This window comes from Babylonia areolata, chromosome 8, assembly GCF_041734735.1.
Source record: "Babylonia areolata isolate BAREFJ2019XMU chromosome 8, ASM4173473v1, whole genome shotgun sequence".
Taxonomy (NCBI): domain Eukaryota; kingdom Metazoa; phylum Mollusca; class Gastropoda; order Neogastropoda; family Buccinidae; genus Babylonia; species Babylonia areolata.
The window spans coordinates 4544126-4560956 of NC_134883.1; the positions used below are offsets into that span (position 1 = coordinate 4544126).

Sequence of the window (16831 nt, forward strand, 5' to 3'; positions counted from 1 at the left end):
CATTTACAAGAAATTGTTTGTGATGTGAGGTCTTTGGAGGCTTTCACAAATGTCTAGTCTGTACCAGATTTTAAGTGGCCTGCCATCACTTCTTTTATTACGTTCTTTGGGGAAATTCAGCATGCCCTTATCTTTCCCTCTTGAGTTTAGCATTTATACATTTGGTTACCCATATCCACTCCAGTCCACACTGTAGTTAGTTTCAGAACTAAGCGAAGACCTTGAACTGAGAATAAGAGCAGGAAAGACTTTTGTTTTAAAAAGGGAGAAAAAAAACCACAACAACTTTGAATTGGATTGGAAAAAGAAAGGTGACAGATGTGTGTAAAACATCAACCATCATATTGTGTGTTTCCTTTGTCATCTGCCACATTGCTGAATTTTGTCACCTCATCAAATATATGTTATTGTGTAGTTCTTATGTTGCAAAAAAAGGGATTCCAGAGTGTCATCACTGTTCTTTTCTTCAATTTTAAATGTTCAGCTAAACATCAGGGTTTTAAACGTCCAACAGTTAATATGACCATTGACTGTATATTTTATTTTATTTATAATCGGTCATTCCTTCACATAGATGTCATAATTCACTGCTTGATAACACTATCATACTTTTCAAGAAAATCAAGGCACAAATTGAAGGAACATGTAATCATGGTGGACCTTCAGCTTGTCATGGTCTGTGATGTATGGCCCCACATTGTGAACACTTTGAAAGCACTGTGTCTGCGTGGGTTGTAGAGGTGGCAGATGTGAAAGAGGGGAGTGAGAACTAGTGGCTGGATGCTGTTGAAGAAAACTGCTGGCTGGATGCTTTAGAGGAAATATGTTGGCTGGATACTTCAGTACAACATTCATTTCCTTCCTGTTTTGTGGAGATACTTGTTTTGATGCATAAATTATTAATGCCTTCCCAACAACAAAAATATTTGTTGAATACATTCAAGAAGGTCTTAAAGAAATATAAAATCCAATTCTTTTGTTAAGATGATATTATTGATTATAAAGATCTGAAGACCAAACCCTACCACGCTAGCCAAGCTTGCTTATCTAACCTTTCTTTCTGCCTTCTGTGCCTTCTGTTTGGTTGTCTCTCCTTGGCCGTCCTGCCTTGGATTGCGCCCCTTGCATCTGCTGCCTGGCCTGCGCTGCCTTGCCTCGCTACAATGTAAAGAGTTTGGTCAAACAGAGCAGTCTCGATGACCCCTTCGAAGGGGGTCTCGACCGAGATGACGATCTTATGCGCGAAATGGAAGGCTTGAAGACAGGCAGTGATGATGAGATGCCCCCTACACCCCCAAGGCCTGCAACTCCATCAGTGGTGCAGAAGTCTTTGCCCTGGAAACCTAAAGTGAGGTGAGGATGTGTGCTCAGCATTGACATGAAAAGTTTATCTGGAACTCTCTTCTGGTGATAAACAACAAGAAAAAAAATTTTTTTTTAAAGGCAGGCATTTGACAGAATCATATATATTCCCAGGTGAGTTTCTTGATTATGAAATGAATGAATGTTTCATTTGTCATGAATGACTACTCATGGATTCAGACAATTTATCAGAAATTGAGGGACTGGTTTTAAAAAAAATTCATGCAAATAACATGTAAATCACTGGTGTGTATTCAGTAATCTTAACATTCTTATCATAAATCAGTATTGATAATCAAGTAATACAACATCAGATGAATATAAAGAACAGGGAGGAATATCTACCAGTGAGAAATAGTCGTTTGCTAACAATTAAATTTAAAGGACGCATAGCAAGAGGGATATTTACAGATGAGAAATAATCCTTTGCTGACATTATATCAACATTATAAATTCAGAAATAAAGACAAAATTTGTGTCAGAAAACACACAAACATCTGGTGAAAAAAAAAAAGGCTGTAGGACTAGGATCAGGCCTTTTTTTTTTTCTTTCAATGAATGCATGCTTTTTTTTAACCACTCAATGAAATATGCATTGTTAAGAATGTAATGTTGGACAGTATACTGATTGGTAAGTCACTTTCAGGAGGCATGATTTTAAAGAGAAGGGTAAAACTGCACAGTATTTTTGTGAATGAACATAAATGCATGAGCTGGTGTGGTGCTGCGTGGTGACAGGCAGAAAGATCTGGAACAGTTTCTGGAGCAGACCCGGGCCAAGTTTGTGGGCTTTCAGGTGAAGAATGACCACACCTCTTTGGCAGGTCTTCCACAGCCCATACACGAAGGGGTCAAGGTTCTCAAGCAGGTAATGTCCACAGTAGGGAGAACAGGGCTGTGGGAGGAGAGGCAGAAGTGTAAGGATTATAGGGTGCTAATGGCAACTTCTTCTTCTCTGCGTTCACTCGTATACACACGAGTGGGCTTTTACGTGTATGACCGTTTTTACCCCTGCCATGTAGGCAGCCATACTCCGTTTTCGGGGGTGTGCATGCTGGGTATGTTCTTGTTTCCATAACCCACCGAACGCTGACATGGATTACAGGATCTTTAACGTGCGTATTTGATCTTCTGCTTGCATATACACACGAAGGGAGTTCAGGCACTAGCAGGTCTGCACATATGTTGACCTGGGAGATCGTAAAAATCTCCACCCTTTACCCACCAGGCGCCGTCACAGTGATTCGAACCCGGGACCCTCAGATTGACAGTCCAACGCTTTAACCACTCGGCTGTTGCACCCGTCAGCTAATGGCAACAAAAAAAAAGGTTGTTTGGTTGGGTGGGTTGACCGTGGCAAATATTATAATGCATTCCTCACATTGCTGCTTCTGTTTCCAGGCTTGGACATATGAAAATGTTTACAGATCAGACATGTGAAAAGTCAGTGCACCCTGGCATGTGCAGAAAGTACAGATTTTTATTTTTCTGACTGCAGTGGTCAGTGGTTTGCCCCTTCATTCTCCTTCCTCTTGTTTGTACTGCATTCTATGTGCACTAGTCCAGTTGCTGGTTTAAAATTTCACCATTAAGCAACTACTGATAATTTATTATTGCTTTTGTTTGTGTTTGTTGGGGAGGTGGGGTGGATTGTGTGAGGGGTGGGGGGGGTGGTTTGTTGTTTTTTGGGTTTTTTGTTTGTTTTTTGTTTTTGTGGGTTTTTTCATTTTTTTGCTTTCTCCATCATGAATATAAAATGGATGATCATTAAATATTTGGTCCTATTTGCCCATTTTGGGCCTATTGCACACTGAACCCTGGGTAGGAGCAGGTCACAGGCCAAGAAATCCTTATGACCAAGGAGGATTCAAACCAGCATCCTCCCAGTTGTCAACCCACAATGCTAACCACTTTACATGACTGCTGAACCACAGATTATGTCGTAAATCAGTGCACATTGACTGGACAAGCTTCTTGTTTTTGCATTTTGTGTGTGTGTTCACTTCAGATTTGAAGCATACGGTTTGACCATGTGTTCATTGTGACAAAGCAAAGAAAGGATTTAAAAATTTAAAAAAAGCTTTGAAACAAAAATAATTGAGGCTGTTATAGATTATATAAGTTGAAGACAGATTATCACTGAAGAACTATGAAATTTGGTGTTTTTTTAAAGGCACTTTATATTAAAAGGATCCTGGTGAACTGTGCTTGTAATTTGGATCAGTTGCAACCAAACCATATAGTGTTTTTATTTTATTCATGAAAACCAATATTTTGTGATGCATGGTGTTTCCTAATAATAATAATAAAATAATAATGGTATTTATATAGCGCTGGATCTTGTGCAGAGACAAATCAAAGCGCTTTCGCACCAGTCATTCACACGCATGCATAACTCTAATACTGCAGGCTATTTTGGGAAGAGGTGGGTTTTAAGGCCAGACTTGAAAGAGCTGAGTGTGGAGACTTGACGAAGCGAAAAAGGAAGTTCATTCCAATCGCAAGGTCCAGAAACAGAGAAAGAACGGTGGCCAATAGTTGAGTGTTTGAATCTGGGTATGCGTAAACAGAGTGGATCCGAGGCCGATCGTAGTGAGCGAGATGGAGTGTAGAGGTGAAGGCAGCCGCAGAGATAGGAAGGGGCAGTTTTGTGAATGCATCTATAACATAGAGTGCTGATCTTGTACTTTATTCGGTGTGAGACAGGGAGCCAGTGGAGATGTTGCAAAAGAGGAGTGATGTGCTCAGATCTTTTCTTTCTGAGGACGAGTCGGGCAGCAGAGTTTTGTATGCGCTGAAGGGGCTGAATGGATGAAGCAGGCAGACCAGACAGTAAAGAGTTACAGTAGTCAAGGCGAGGGAGAATGAGAGAAACGACAAGTCTAGATGTTGTGTCAGTGGATAGATATTTCCGGACGGCACTGATGTGTCGCAGTTGACAGTAGCAGGACTGAAATGTCTGACTGATAAATTTTTGCATGGACAGTGTATTGTCAAGGACAACACCGAGGTTCCTGACTGACGTGGAAAGAGGGATGGATGTACTGCCAAGTTTGATTGTGTCAATTGTGATGGAATCCTAGTAGTTACTTTCTTGGTATAGACCAAACCAACCCATGTTCAGTAATCCAAGAAGTACTGCTATATACTGCTAAAAGAGACAGACCATGGAAAAAGAGCAGTGCATATTCATGCAGAGAAAAAGCCTGAAAAGAGGTGGTGGTGTGGGTTGTTTTTTTTTTGTGTGTGTGTGTGTTTGTTTTTTTGTTTTTTTTGTTTTGTTTTGTTTTTTTTGCTACCCTGTCTGTACCGTTTCAGCAGCATTACTCCCGCACTGCTCATTCCAAGTTCCCCATACCCTGTTGCAGTCCCAACATCAGCATCCACAAAGAACCATCAGAGTTTTGTTGCAAGGAGGCCACACCCCAGAGGAGACCCTGCACTGCTGCTTAGTCACTTCAGTGGTGTTCAGTAGTGCCTGCTCTGAATTTACATACTCGGGACACCACTTACTAAGACTCCTACTAACGACAAACTGGGCTAAGTCGCAGAGCCAGACTGAGTGAGCCCCAGAGTGGAGACCACCACCACATCCCACCAGCGACAGTACCCTATAAATCTGCCGAAACTGAAGACCTTGACAGGACTCATTCCAAGCATAAAAGTGTATGGGTATCAAAACTGAGGTCACCATGAGAGCAGGGCATGAAAGGCCACATAATTTGGGACTTTTTGTTTTTTTTTTGGTTTGATGATGGAGGACGACGATGACGATGACAATGTCAATGCTGCAGTGGAGGTCCATTTAGGTTTGGGACTACGTGACAAGGCTGTTCTGTATGCTTCCTGTCATAATGATATCCTGGTGTCAACCAGGCCTGAAAGATGCAGACATTTGTGGTGTTAAAAGATATATTTATATAGATGTGCAGAAGCACACACATGAACAGCTATGTATTGTACTTCTAATCAGATATGAACTCAGTTTAACAGAAATTGCAGTAAGATTTGGAAGTGTTTATTGTGTATCTCTTAGGTGCCATCAGCTTTTTTTGTTTTTGTCCTTTATTTTTTTCTTCTTTTTTTGTTTGTTTGTTTGCTTTCATTGACTTATGAAGAAATAATAAACTTGTTATTATTTCTGAAAGTGTTATGATTTTTTTCCAGCATCTCTATCAGTCGTTATCAGAACTGCAGATCAAGAGAGAAGAGGAGATTGCCAAGAACCCCCTCTCCAGGGTGTGTGGGATGTGTTGATTTTTGTTTTTGCTTTCTCTTTTGTTTTGTCTTTGTTTTTAATTTATTGGAGTGTATCTCACAGTTGTAACATTGCACAGGATGTAATAGTGATGTGTGGTTGGATTATCTTTGGATACACACACACACACACACACACACACACACACACACACACATTGAGAGAGAGAGATGGTAAATTATGTTTATTTGACAATAAACTCTTTGAGAACTGTTTGAAAGAAAACATTTGGCATGTCATGTCTGTGAAGATTGTATACAGATGATTCTTTTCTTTTCCTTCCCATTATCTGTTGTTACTGTGAAGATACATGATGATTTGTGTCTTGTTACCAGCTTCTTGGTAGTCAGATTTGATTCGCTTTTCATATCGATTGAGGAAGGTGGCAGAATGGTTAAGACGCTCAGCTGCCAATACAGAGAGTCCGTGAGGGTGTGGGTTCGAATCCCGCTCTCGCCCTTTCTCCTAAGTTTGACTGGAAAATCAAACTGAGCGTCTAGTCTTTCGGATGAGACGATAAACCGAGGTCCCGTGTGCAGCACGCACTTGGCGCACTGAAAAAGAACCCATGGCAACGAGAGTGTTGTCCTCTGGCGAAATTACGTAAAATGAAATCCACTTTCATAGGTACACAAATATGTAAGCATGCACTCAAGGCCTGACTAAGCGCGTTGGGTTATGCTGCTGGTCAGGCATCTGCTCAACAGATGTGGTGTAGCGTGTATGGATTTGTCCGAACGCAGTGACGCCTCCTTGAGAAAGTGAAAGTGAAAAGTGAAAGTGATGAAATCCCAGTTTCCAATTGTTCTGTTTTAGTTTTTGTTACTTTGATTATGTAGAGGTTTTTATGTCATTTGGTTTATTTTTCAATGGTTTTGTTTCTGATGTTTTTAACTGAAAGATGACGTTTCTGTGTTGATGCCAGTTGTAAAATGTTTCGATGATAGTTGCATTGTGTTGCTTTCTGTTGTTATGGTGTGTCGTTGCGTAGCAGTATTTGTTTTTCATTTTCCGTAGCCTGAAACCTCGGTGGATCAGACACCAAGTGAATGTCTTTACCAGGCCATGTTGCCCAACCTGCCTCAGTACATGGTAAGCAGGGTTGTTATGCTCTTCGTCTTTCTTTGTCACTCAGTAATCTGGTTTTTTTCTTTCTTTCTTTCCCACATAGTTTTCATCTGTGTCAAAAGTCCAGTTTCAAAGACAATCATGCTATTGTTCATATATTAATGTTGGCACACACACACACACACACACACACACACACACACACACACACACACACACACACACACACACACACACACACACACACACACACACACACACACACACACACACTCACACACACATATATATATATATATACCCCCTCCTCTCTCTCAGTTATGCATCCTAAGCACTAACACACATGCATATTGACACACCTATGCACTTACACACATACATACATATTTCTCACTCCCAGATGTCTTTATACACTACCAAGCCACCCCATTATCTGAGTCTCATGTTTTACTCTCAGTACAGACATAGCCACACCCACATGCTTCATTCATTTCCCAAACAACTCCACCACCACAGATTTACAGAATCATACATCATCATTTTGCAGATTGCCTTGCTTAAGCTGCTGTTAGCTGCAGCTCCGACATCAAAAGCCAAGACTGAATCCATCAATATTCTGTCAGATGTTTTACCAGAGGAAATGCCGTGAGTCATGACTGTTATGTAGAATTAGTATATCATTAGTTTATTTATACATACTCTAACACAGTTAATAATTTCAAGAGATGGAACAGGTCTAAATTCCTGTGCTGTTTGATTTGTTGGGTCATGGAAAATAGAACGTCTAGAATAGAAATGTCATTTCCAAGACAGTGGGAGGGAAGAAAGGAGCATGGTCCTGAGACCATGGATGGCATTGAAATTTACTGGCAGACAGGTCAGTTTCTTTGATGACCTGGGTAAAAATTAATGTTGTTGCTGAAGACAAAGGACATGGTGAGGTGTTTCTATTTCCACATATAGCTGAGCTGTTTTCCCTTCCCACATAAGGTGTAGCTGTTTATGTGATTTCAGGGTTGGTTCACAGTGTGTAAATATGTGTCCCTTGGTTTGATGAGGAGTGGCAGAAAGAAAAAGGAAGATTTGGTGATTTGGAACTTGTAAACATTAATCCAACTTTGGATTTATTTGGTATTCATTTAATTGGATTTATTGATGTTATTGCTGTTGTCATTGCCAGAATTGAATTGAGAGCAGTGGTGATAATGGGACTGATAACGGTGCTTGCAGGACGACAGTACTGCAGTCAATGAAGCTGGGCATTGATGTCAATCGGCACAAAGAGATCATTGTCAAAGCCATCTCTGGTCTTCTGCTGCTCCTGCTGAAGCATTTCAAGCTCAACCACATCTACCAGGTAACTTGTTGAAAAAGCCCTTGAGGGAGGAGGGTTGTTGATTGATTGTTGTTGTTTTTTGTGTAGTTGTTTTTTTGGGTTTTTTAAATGTACTGTTTTCCCACATTTATTGAAAAGGATGTGATCCTAAATTTAAAATATTTCATTGAAGCTTATACAACTTTTTGGTGTCATATTCAAATATTGTACTTGAAAGACAGGGCATAATAACAACAACCAAAGTGGTCATGGTTGTGGAGTGGTGATTGGAGGGATGCTGGTTTGAACCCCATCATTGGCATATATTGTTGAACGATTGTTTAGCATATAGCTAACTCCTGTCCATAGTTGAATCTGCTATGGGCTCAAATGCGAAATCTTAAAACACACCATAATGTGTTGCCCACTTCACAGATGTCTTTGAGTGTGTTGCTCAGGTTTCATGATCAACACTTTTCATGTCTGATTCTCTCAAGTGCTGTTGACAGAAGGATATATAATGAAAGAAAGTATTCAGTACAGAAATCGCCACTCAAAAAAAAAAACCTCACTCACTCAGATTTAGTCACTATGCAATTATGGGGATCAGTAAGTGTAGTCCTGTGTATGAGAAATAAGAACAGGCACTACTAAATATCTACATAGTGCCTCTACAGCTGTGCAATCTGCTCTGGTCTGTGGCCGCATGGCGACTTGACATTGATCATTGATCTGTGGACTGCCTGGGTGTGGCTGTGTATGGAGGACTGAACATGAGCAGTGCTGGGGTAATGCAACTGCAAGGTCGTCATCATTGGGCAGTAAAAAGTAATAAGTTGTTTTCCCAATATTGCCATTCAAAGTAAGAAAAAAAAAGAACACTTTTCATCTGCAGAATTGCATTGATCACAGCAGCAACTTTCAATCTTATCTCAAGAATTTCACAGACGGTATGGTGGAGAGAGTGGTTTTGGGTTACATCAGGATGCAGGTCTTCCAAGCATTGCTCACATTTGATGCAAGACCAGCCTCTGGATCTGAACAAGAACCACTCTTGTTCTGCCATTAGACGAAACTCAAATGTTCATTGGAAAGAACTGAGGGTTAAGATATCTGGAGAATCTTTCAGTATAAATAGTATCCCCACCTTCTGGAAATCTGCGATGGAAGTTTCCTCTTTTCTGTCACTGGTTTTTTTTTCTGGTTTTTCTTTCTGTCATCTCTGCCTTACTTATTTTCTGTCTCGTTGGTCCAGAAATCTGTGTTTTTGTTCCAGAAAGCCATGAATATATATTGAATATCTTTTTCTGGCCTTGATAATGGGGAACTTTTTTTTTTTTTTTGCACATAGGACATGTGAGGTGCTTGTTGGCAATTTTTGGTTTGGAAGCCGGTTAGTTTATAAAATTTTTGTTCATAATATATAGTTATGTTCATGTTCAAATGAAGTTGGTTTTTTTTTATACTTTGGTGGAAAATTGGCGAAATAATTAATGTTTGAGGCATGTCCTTGGTTTATGTGCATGATTGTGACTGTACATCTGACTACTTTTCCTTTTTCTTTTTTTCTTTTTTTTTTGTTCTGGTTTTGAGGTTCTACAGAACTGATATATATATATACTTTTTTAGCCCTGACATGACCCTGTCTGATCAGCTGGGCTGTAAGCAACAAAAGGGAAAAAGATAATATGACCAGGAATCCAACCATAAGACATTGTGAGTTTTTCCAAAATTTGTTGCAATGGTTTTGAAAACATATACATGAGTGTTTTTTTGTGTGTTTTTTTCCCCTTGTTTTTAGTTTGAGTTCACCAGCCAGCACCTGGTTTTTGCCAACTGCATCCCGTTGGTGCTGAAGTTTTTCAACCAGAATATACTGTCATATGTCAGCGCAAAGAATGGGTAAGTTGCTTGTGTTTGCTTGTGTGTGCATGCATGGTTGGTTGTGGTTCAGAGTATGTATAGATGCAAACAAGTGATAGGTGAGCGTGTGTGTACCTGTTTTCCTTCTTTTATTGGTACAGGAGTTAGAATTTAAGAGCTTAAACTTCAAGATTGCAAGTGAGATGGGAGGCTTTCTGATCACTTTCAAGCACGTAGCGCATTGTCTGGATGTTCAATGTATTCTGTTTCAGAGTTCCTGCGCTTGAGTTTCCAAAGTGTGTGATAGGGGACCAGCCAGAACTAACAGCAGAAAACATTGTGAGTTCTGGTTTTGTTTTATTCCCCTTGCATGTTTTAAAGTTAGTTGGGTTTTTAAAAAATAATATTTATTCACATTCTAGCTTGATGCAGTGTTTCATACCAGGTAAGGTTCATGTATCCTGAAGTTGTTTTATATTTTGTTGTTGTTTTTTTTCTTCCTGTTTTTATTCACTGATCAGGGCATGTTTTTCTGTCTTGATAAGGATGGCCAGCTCAGCTGATGGCAAATCTTTTATTTTCTAGTATTTAACATGAGACTGTATTCCAGAACAAATTGGTGGAAAAATGTAGCATTATATAAAATGGGCAAAGTGCCATACAAAGTATACATGGTTAGACGTTCAACTCCTAAGCCCCACTAGAAGATAGCTGAATTTTAGAGGGTCCAATTTGAATTATAGGAAGCAAATATGTTTATACAGTGTACTATCAACAGTGGAATTTCAATGGTGCATCCATTGGTTGGTGGTGCTTTTTGTGATTCAGTACATTGACACACATCTGTGAATTAAAATCACCTTTGCTTGTTCAGAATATTCCATATATTTTCCTTCCATTGTCTTTGTTCTCTTGGTTTGTATTCAAAGTAAAACAAATAGTGACAGCAATATAAACAGCAACAGTAGCAACAAATACACTTCTCCTGGTTAGTTACAACTAATGTTAGTAATTGTGATCAGGTAATGCAGGAGGATTTTTCAGATAAAATGTGATAGGAGTTGATGCTAGTATGAGTTAGTGGTACACTTTTGACCTGAAAGCCTGTGTCTGTGTCCCTACAACAGGAGAGTGGTGATGGAGCCAACTACTGCTGGCGCAACATCTTCTCCTGCATCAACCTGCTGAGGATCCTCAACAAGCTGACCAAGTGGAAACACTCGCGCACCATGGTTAGTAGGGCTCGGTGGCCTGCCTGGCTTCCTGTGTCTTACTGTTCTGGCGTTTTTTGACTCACTTGTGTAAACAAAGTGAGTCGATGTTTTAACCTGGTGTTCGGTTGTCTGTGTGTGTGTGTGTGTGTGTCTGTGTGTCCGTAGTAAACTTTAACATTGACATTTTCTCTGCGAATACTTTGTCAGTTGACACCAAATTAGGCATAAAAATAGGAAAAATTCAGTTCTTTCCAGTCATCTTGTTTAAAACAATATAGCATCTCTGGGATGGGCACAAAAAAAAAAAAAAATGAAGCCTAATTATATGCAAACTGCATTTACTGTTATATTTTTTGTATTCTCTAAACTTGGCACTTTGATCTGATATTCTGACCCAACAACAAGAGCAGTCATTATTATCATTTTTTGTTCAAACAGGAACTTCTTTTGCTAAGCATGGAAGTTTTATTTATTTTGCAAACGTTTTGGTGCAGATAGTAAAAAAGGGAAATTACTCTATAATTAATGCTAGGGGAGTTAATTTGCTTGAAACTGATCTTTCTCATCTTAAACATTACATTTTGAAATTATACTCAATACATAAAAAGCTTGGATTTTTTTTTTTTTTTAAGTGTATCACAAGTGAGTCTTGAAGGCCTTGCCTCTCTTGTTCCTGTGTGTTCTGATGGGAATGCTACCACAGGCTCCAGGAAAGCAACATGCGTGTGTGTGTGCATAACTTGAAGATCAGAGAGTAAAAGAATTTTAAGGGGAAAATGCACTTCACTTTCATGGCAAAGTTTGCGTTACTGTGGCGTCGCTGTGAAATGATTGACACTTAACAAGCATGACATTGCTTTGAAATGATTCACACATACAAGTGTGACATTGCTTTGAAATGACTGACATGTAATAAACATGACATTGCTTTGAAATGATTCACACATACAAGTGTGACATTGCTTTGAAATGACTGACATGTAATAAACATGACATTGTTGTGAAATAATTGACTTGTAACAAGCGTGACATTGCTGTGAAATAATTGACTTGTAACAAGCTTGACCTTGCTGTGAAATGACTGAAACATAACAAGAATGACATTGCTGTGAAATGATTGACACATACATGTGTGACATTGTTGTGAAATGACTGAAACATAACAAGCATGACATTGCTGTGAAATGATTCACACATACAAGCGTGACATTGCGTTGAAATGACTGACATGTAACAACCATGACATTGCTGTGAAATAATTGACTTGTAACAAGCGTGACATTGCTGTGAAATGATTTACATGTCACAAGTGTGACATTGCTCATTGCTGTGAAATGACTGGCACATAACAAGCGTGACATTGCTGTGAAATGACTGGCACATAACAAGCATGTCATTGCTGTGAAATGACTGACACACAAGCATGTCATTGCTGTGAAATGACTGACTCATAAGCATGGCATTGCTGTGCAATGACTGACACATGACAAGCATGGCATTGCTGTGAAATGACAGACATGCAACAAGCCTGACATTGCTGTGAAATGACTGACATGTAACAAGTGTGATGTTGTTGTTAAATGACGGACGCATAACAAGCATGACATTGCTGTAAAATGATTGACACATAACAAGCATGACATTGCTGTGAAATGATTTACATGTAACAAGTGTGACATTGCTCAATGCTGTGAAATGACTGGCACATAACAAGCGTGATGTTGCAGTAAAATGACATGTAACCAGTGTGACGTTGCTGTGAAATGACTGACTTGTAACCAGTGCGATGTTGCAGTGAAATGACATGTAACCAGTGTGATGTTGTTGTGAAATGACATGTAACCAGTGTGATGTTGCAGTGAAATGACTGACATGTAACCAGTGTGACGTTGCAGTGAAATGACTGACATGTAACCAGTGTGACGTTGCAGTGAAATGACATGTAACCAGTGTGACATGTAACCAGTGTGACATGTAACCAGTGTGACGTTGCAGTGAAATGACTGACATGTAACATGTAACCAGTGTGATGTTGCAGTGAAATGACATGTAACCAGTGTGACGTTGCAGTGAAATGACATGTAACCAGTGTGACGTTGCAGTGAAATGACTGACATGTAACCAGTGTGACGTTGCAGTGAAATGACATGTAACCAGTGTGACATGTAACCAGTGTGACGTTGCAGTGAAATGACATGTAACCAGTGTGACGTTGCAGTGAGACGTTGCAGTGAAATGACATGTAACCAGTGTGACGTTGCAGTGAGACGTTGCAGTGAAATGACTGACATGTAACCAGTGTGATGTTGCTGTGAGACATTGCAGTGAAATGACTGACATGTAACCAGTGTGACGTTGCAGTGAAATGACTGACATGTAACCAGTGTGACGTTGCAGTGAAATGACTGACATGTAACCAGTGTGACGTTGCAGTGAAATGACTGACATGTAACCAGTGTGACGTTGCAGTGAGACGTTGCAGTGAAATGACTGACATGTAACCAGTGTGACGTTGCTGTGAAATGACTGACTTGTAACCAGTGTGACGTTGCAGTGAAATGACTGGCGTGTAACCGGTGTGACGGCGCTGTGAAATGACGTAACAAGCGTGACATTGCTGTGAAATGACACACACGAGGAGTGTGACATTGCTGTAACACATAACAGGTGAATATTTCTGTAACATGACACACATAACAAGCGTGACATTGCTGTAAAATGACATGTAACAAGCATGGCATAAAAAATGTGGTTCAGATGCTGGTGGTGTTCAAGTCGGCCCCCATCCTGAAGCGTGCCCTGAAGGTGCGACAGGCCATGCTGCAGCTGTACGTGCTGAAGCTGCTCAAGCTGCAGACCAAGTACCTTGGCCGCCAGTGGAGAAAGTCCAACATGAAGACCATGTCGGCCATCTACCAGAAAGTGCGCCACAGACTGGGCGACGACTGGGCCTATGGCAATGGTGATATTTGTTGTTGAGTTTTTATTTTTGCCTTTTTTGTTGTTGTTGCTTGTTTTTGGAGAAAACCATGATTTTAAAAAGAAGGTAGAATTAAATATATACTAAAGAAGAAAAACACAGGATTGGGGTTATTTTTTTTTTAATATTGCTTTGCTTGGGTTTTTTGTTTTGTTTTCCATTTCTGTGTGTTACATTTGATTAGGAAAAAACCTGTTGTGCTTGAAATGGATTCTACTATCTGGATTTAGTTGGTAGAGGGGTAGGTATGCTTAACTTAATTAACTCTCTCCATACGAACGGTGAAAGAGACGACGTTAACAGCATTTCACCCCAATTACCATCATCAAAATATTGCAAGCGGAAGGCTCTTATACTGAAGAGGTGAATGTTGACAAAGAATACCACAATTCTGACGATGGAAGCTAAAAGGTTGGGTCATTCAGAAACCCACAGGACATCCGAGGGGTCTGTGTAGAGGAGAAGAGAGGACTGGCCGTACTGAGTGAGTTAATGGCAATCGCAATTTGTAAAATAAGTCAGGAATCTGAATTGAAACAAAAGAAAGAATTTTGGAAAAGCTACCAGTGGAAAGTTAAGTAAGAACTTGTGTTGCATGCTAATGGACTTAATGTCTGGTATAGTTGTAATATATTCATTATATTTTATGGTTTTGTTTCTTTTTTTTCTTCTTCTTAACCCGGAGAGCGCGATGAGCCACGATCGTGGCTTTCCCGGTAAAGTGCGATGGGCCACGATCGTGGCTCTGTTTACATAAGGTCCGACATCATACGGCTATGCTCGGCAGCCTTCGTAAAACTGCCTCGTTCTGGTGTTACTGCCTCCCTGCTTGTGTTTGCACAAACTTTGACCGAGTTTATAAGTCCAGATCTTCGTATTTTTTGTAAACAATGAGTGACACTGAAGATGAAAAAGCTCAGGAAATGAGTGACCTTGTCACTAGTGATGATTCATTTGCTGACAGGGATTCTGGTGAAAACGGCTTTGTTATTTTGACACTTGGGCATGCTGGCTTGCTTGTTGTTCATTCAGTTTTGTGTCTCCAGCCACAAAAACTGGGGGGTGGGTGATGGGGGTGGGGAGGGGTGGTAAAGTGGGTTAGGCATGGGTCTATTGTGATTTCTTGACCAAATCAAGCTAGAAAACTGGAAATTATTTTGATTTAAAGCATTCTTGCTGCTTTTGAAAGCAACATGAGCTAAAAGAAAACATTTATTTCTGTTTTTGCCTGTGATTGCATAAAGTATTGTAGATGTGCGCGTGCGTGGCGTCGGTGGGTGTGTCTCAAACAAATAATACACTGCTTATAATTTCATTGTTTCAGTTATATTCATTTCATGATTCTGCAGCCAGAACATTTTCTGCACAGTTTAATGCCAATTTTGAGATTTTGACTCTATAAAAGATGTGAAAATACCTATAAACATTGTGGTTGACGTTTTTGGAAAACAAGTTTGCAAAATTTGTTGTTTATATCCTGTGGAATATCTCCAACTACTTACAAGGTACAGCCTTTTTCTTACTTTTATCTGATTCTTCATTCACTCTACTTTCCAAAAATGTATAGGTTTACCTATTTATTCTTACTGATAAGCATACAAATGCCCCAAATCAGAGCACAGGTAGCGGAGGCAAACTATCCCTTTGTTTTAAGCATGATTTCTGTAAGTATGTTTTATTATATCCAGCACTTTGAGGGTTAATGGACTTAAATGTCTGGTATAGTTGTAATATATTCATTATATTTTATGGGTTTTTTTTTTTTTCTTCTTCTTCTTCCATTTACATCCCCCTCCCTTAAACTAATGAATCCGATAACTGATGTTTACATTGTCGCTGTACATTTTCTGAATCACAATTTATCGTGCAACCCCCATTTTTACCACAGACATGGATGCAAGGCCGTGGGACTTTCAAGCAGAGGAATGCGCTCTGCGTGCCTGTGTGGATCGCTTCAACAACCGTCGCTACGGCAACAACGGCATGGATCCAGACTTTAAGCCAGTGGACAACTGTCTGTTGAGTGTGCTGGGAGAGAATGTGGACCTGAGTGAGGAGTTCAAGGACAACTATGAACGCTGGCTGGACCAAGAGGTGTTTGGCAGACAGGTGGATTGGGACCTCATGATTGACAGGTGTTGATGCATTTGGGAAGCCCTAGTTTTACATGCACTGCCTTGTTTTAAGTCTTATTTTCTGTTCCACAAGTGATGTTCCTCCTGGCTTCCCCATGACTGATCTGTCAGACTTTTTATAGCTTGTGAAATTATGCTTTGTGTCATCAGTGATGTGCTAAACAAAGAATAGAGAGATTACTTAAGGGGTGCAAAGGAAATCACAGTTCCCTTGTAAATGAAATATTAAAAATGTCATGTACTGTGTATGTAATTGATGTTATTTAGCTCTTAAGATGTCATTGCAAGGTGGAGATTTGATTGTATCTATTTATGTGAATAAAGTAGTTACCAAAATGTGTGCTATGGAAAGTGAACATAAAAGCTCAACAAAAAGACTGACCACTCAGCTGAGAAGTATCACTGAATTAGATTAGCCCAAGTGTTAAGTTCTGTAAATATTGACTGGACATCCTTCCATAAAGGCTTCTTGGACAAGTCTGGTTTTTTATCAGCTGGTTGTATTCTACCTAATCAAAGAATGACCAGTGTCATATATTTATGCTGTGTACATGTATTTTTAATTTGTCGTTGATTTGTTATTAGCCTGTAACATATGTGAACAAAATTTATTTGCAGATATCCTGATTTTGTGTC

The 16831-nt window shown here is 39.8% G+C and overlaps 1 protein-coding gene across 4 annotated transcripts in view; it reads left to right on the forward strand.

Moving 5' to 3' along the window:
- Positions 1–16814, forward strand: part of LOC143284469 (striatin-interacting protein 1 homolog) — a 39454-nt gene extending 22640 nt beyond the window's left edge. For 2 of the 4 annotated variants that reach the window (XM_076591127.1, XM_076591129.1), the window contains 11 exons: positions 1172–1353; positions 2101–2230; positions 5530–5601; positions 6638–6712; positions 7236–7333; positions 7919–8045; positions 9805–9905; positions 10139–10205; positions 10994–11098; positions 13838–14042; positions 15949–16814. In XM_076591127.1, coding sequence (XP_076447242.1) covers positions 1172–1353; positions 2101–2230; positions 5530–5601; positions 6638–6712; positions 7236–7333; positions 7919–8045; positions 9805–9905; positions 10139–10205; positions 10994–11098; positions 13838–14042; positions 15949–16202 — 1416 coding nt within the window. In that variant the 3' untranslated portion in view covers positions 16203–16814. The remainder of the gene's footprint in view (positions 1–1171; positions 1354–2100; positions 2231–5529; positions 5602–6637; positions 6713–7235; positions 7334–7918; positions 8046–9804; positions 9906–10138; positions 10206–10993; positions 11099–13837; positions 14043–15948) is intronic. The other 2 variants (XM_076591128.1, XM_076591130.1) reach the window with 1 other exon arrangement.
- Positions 16815–16831: the final 17 nt, after the last annotated feature.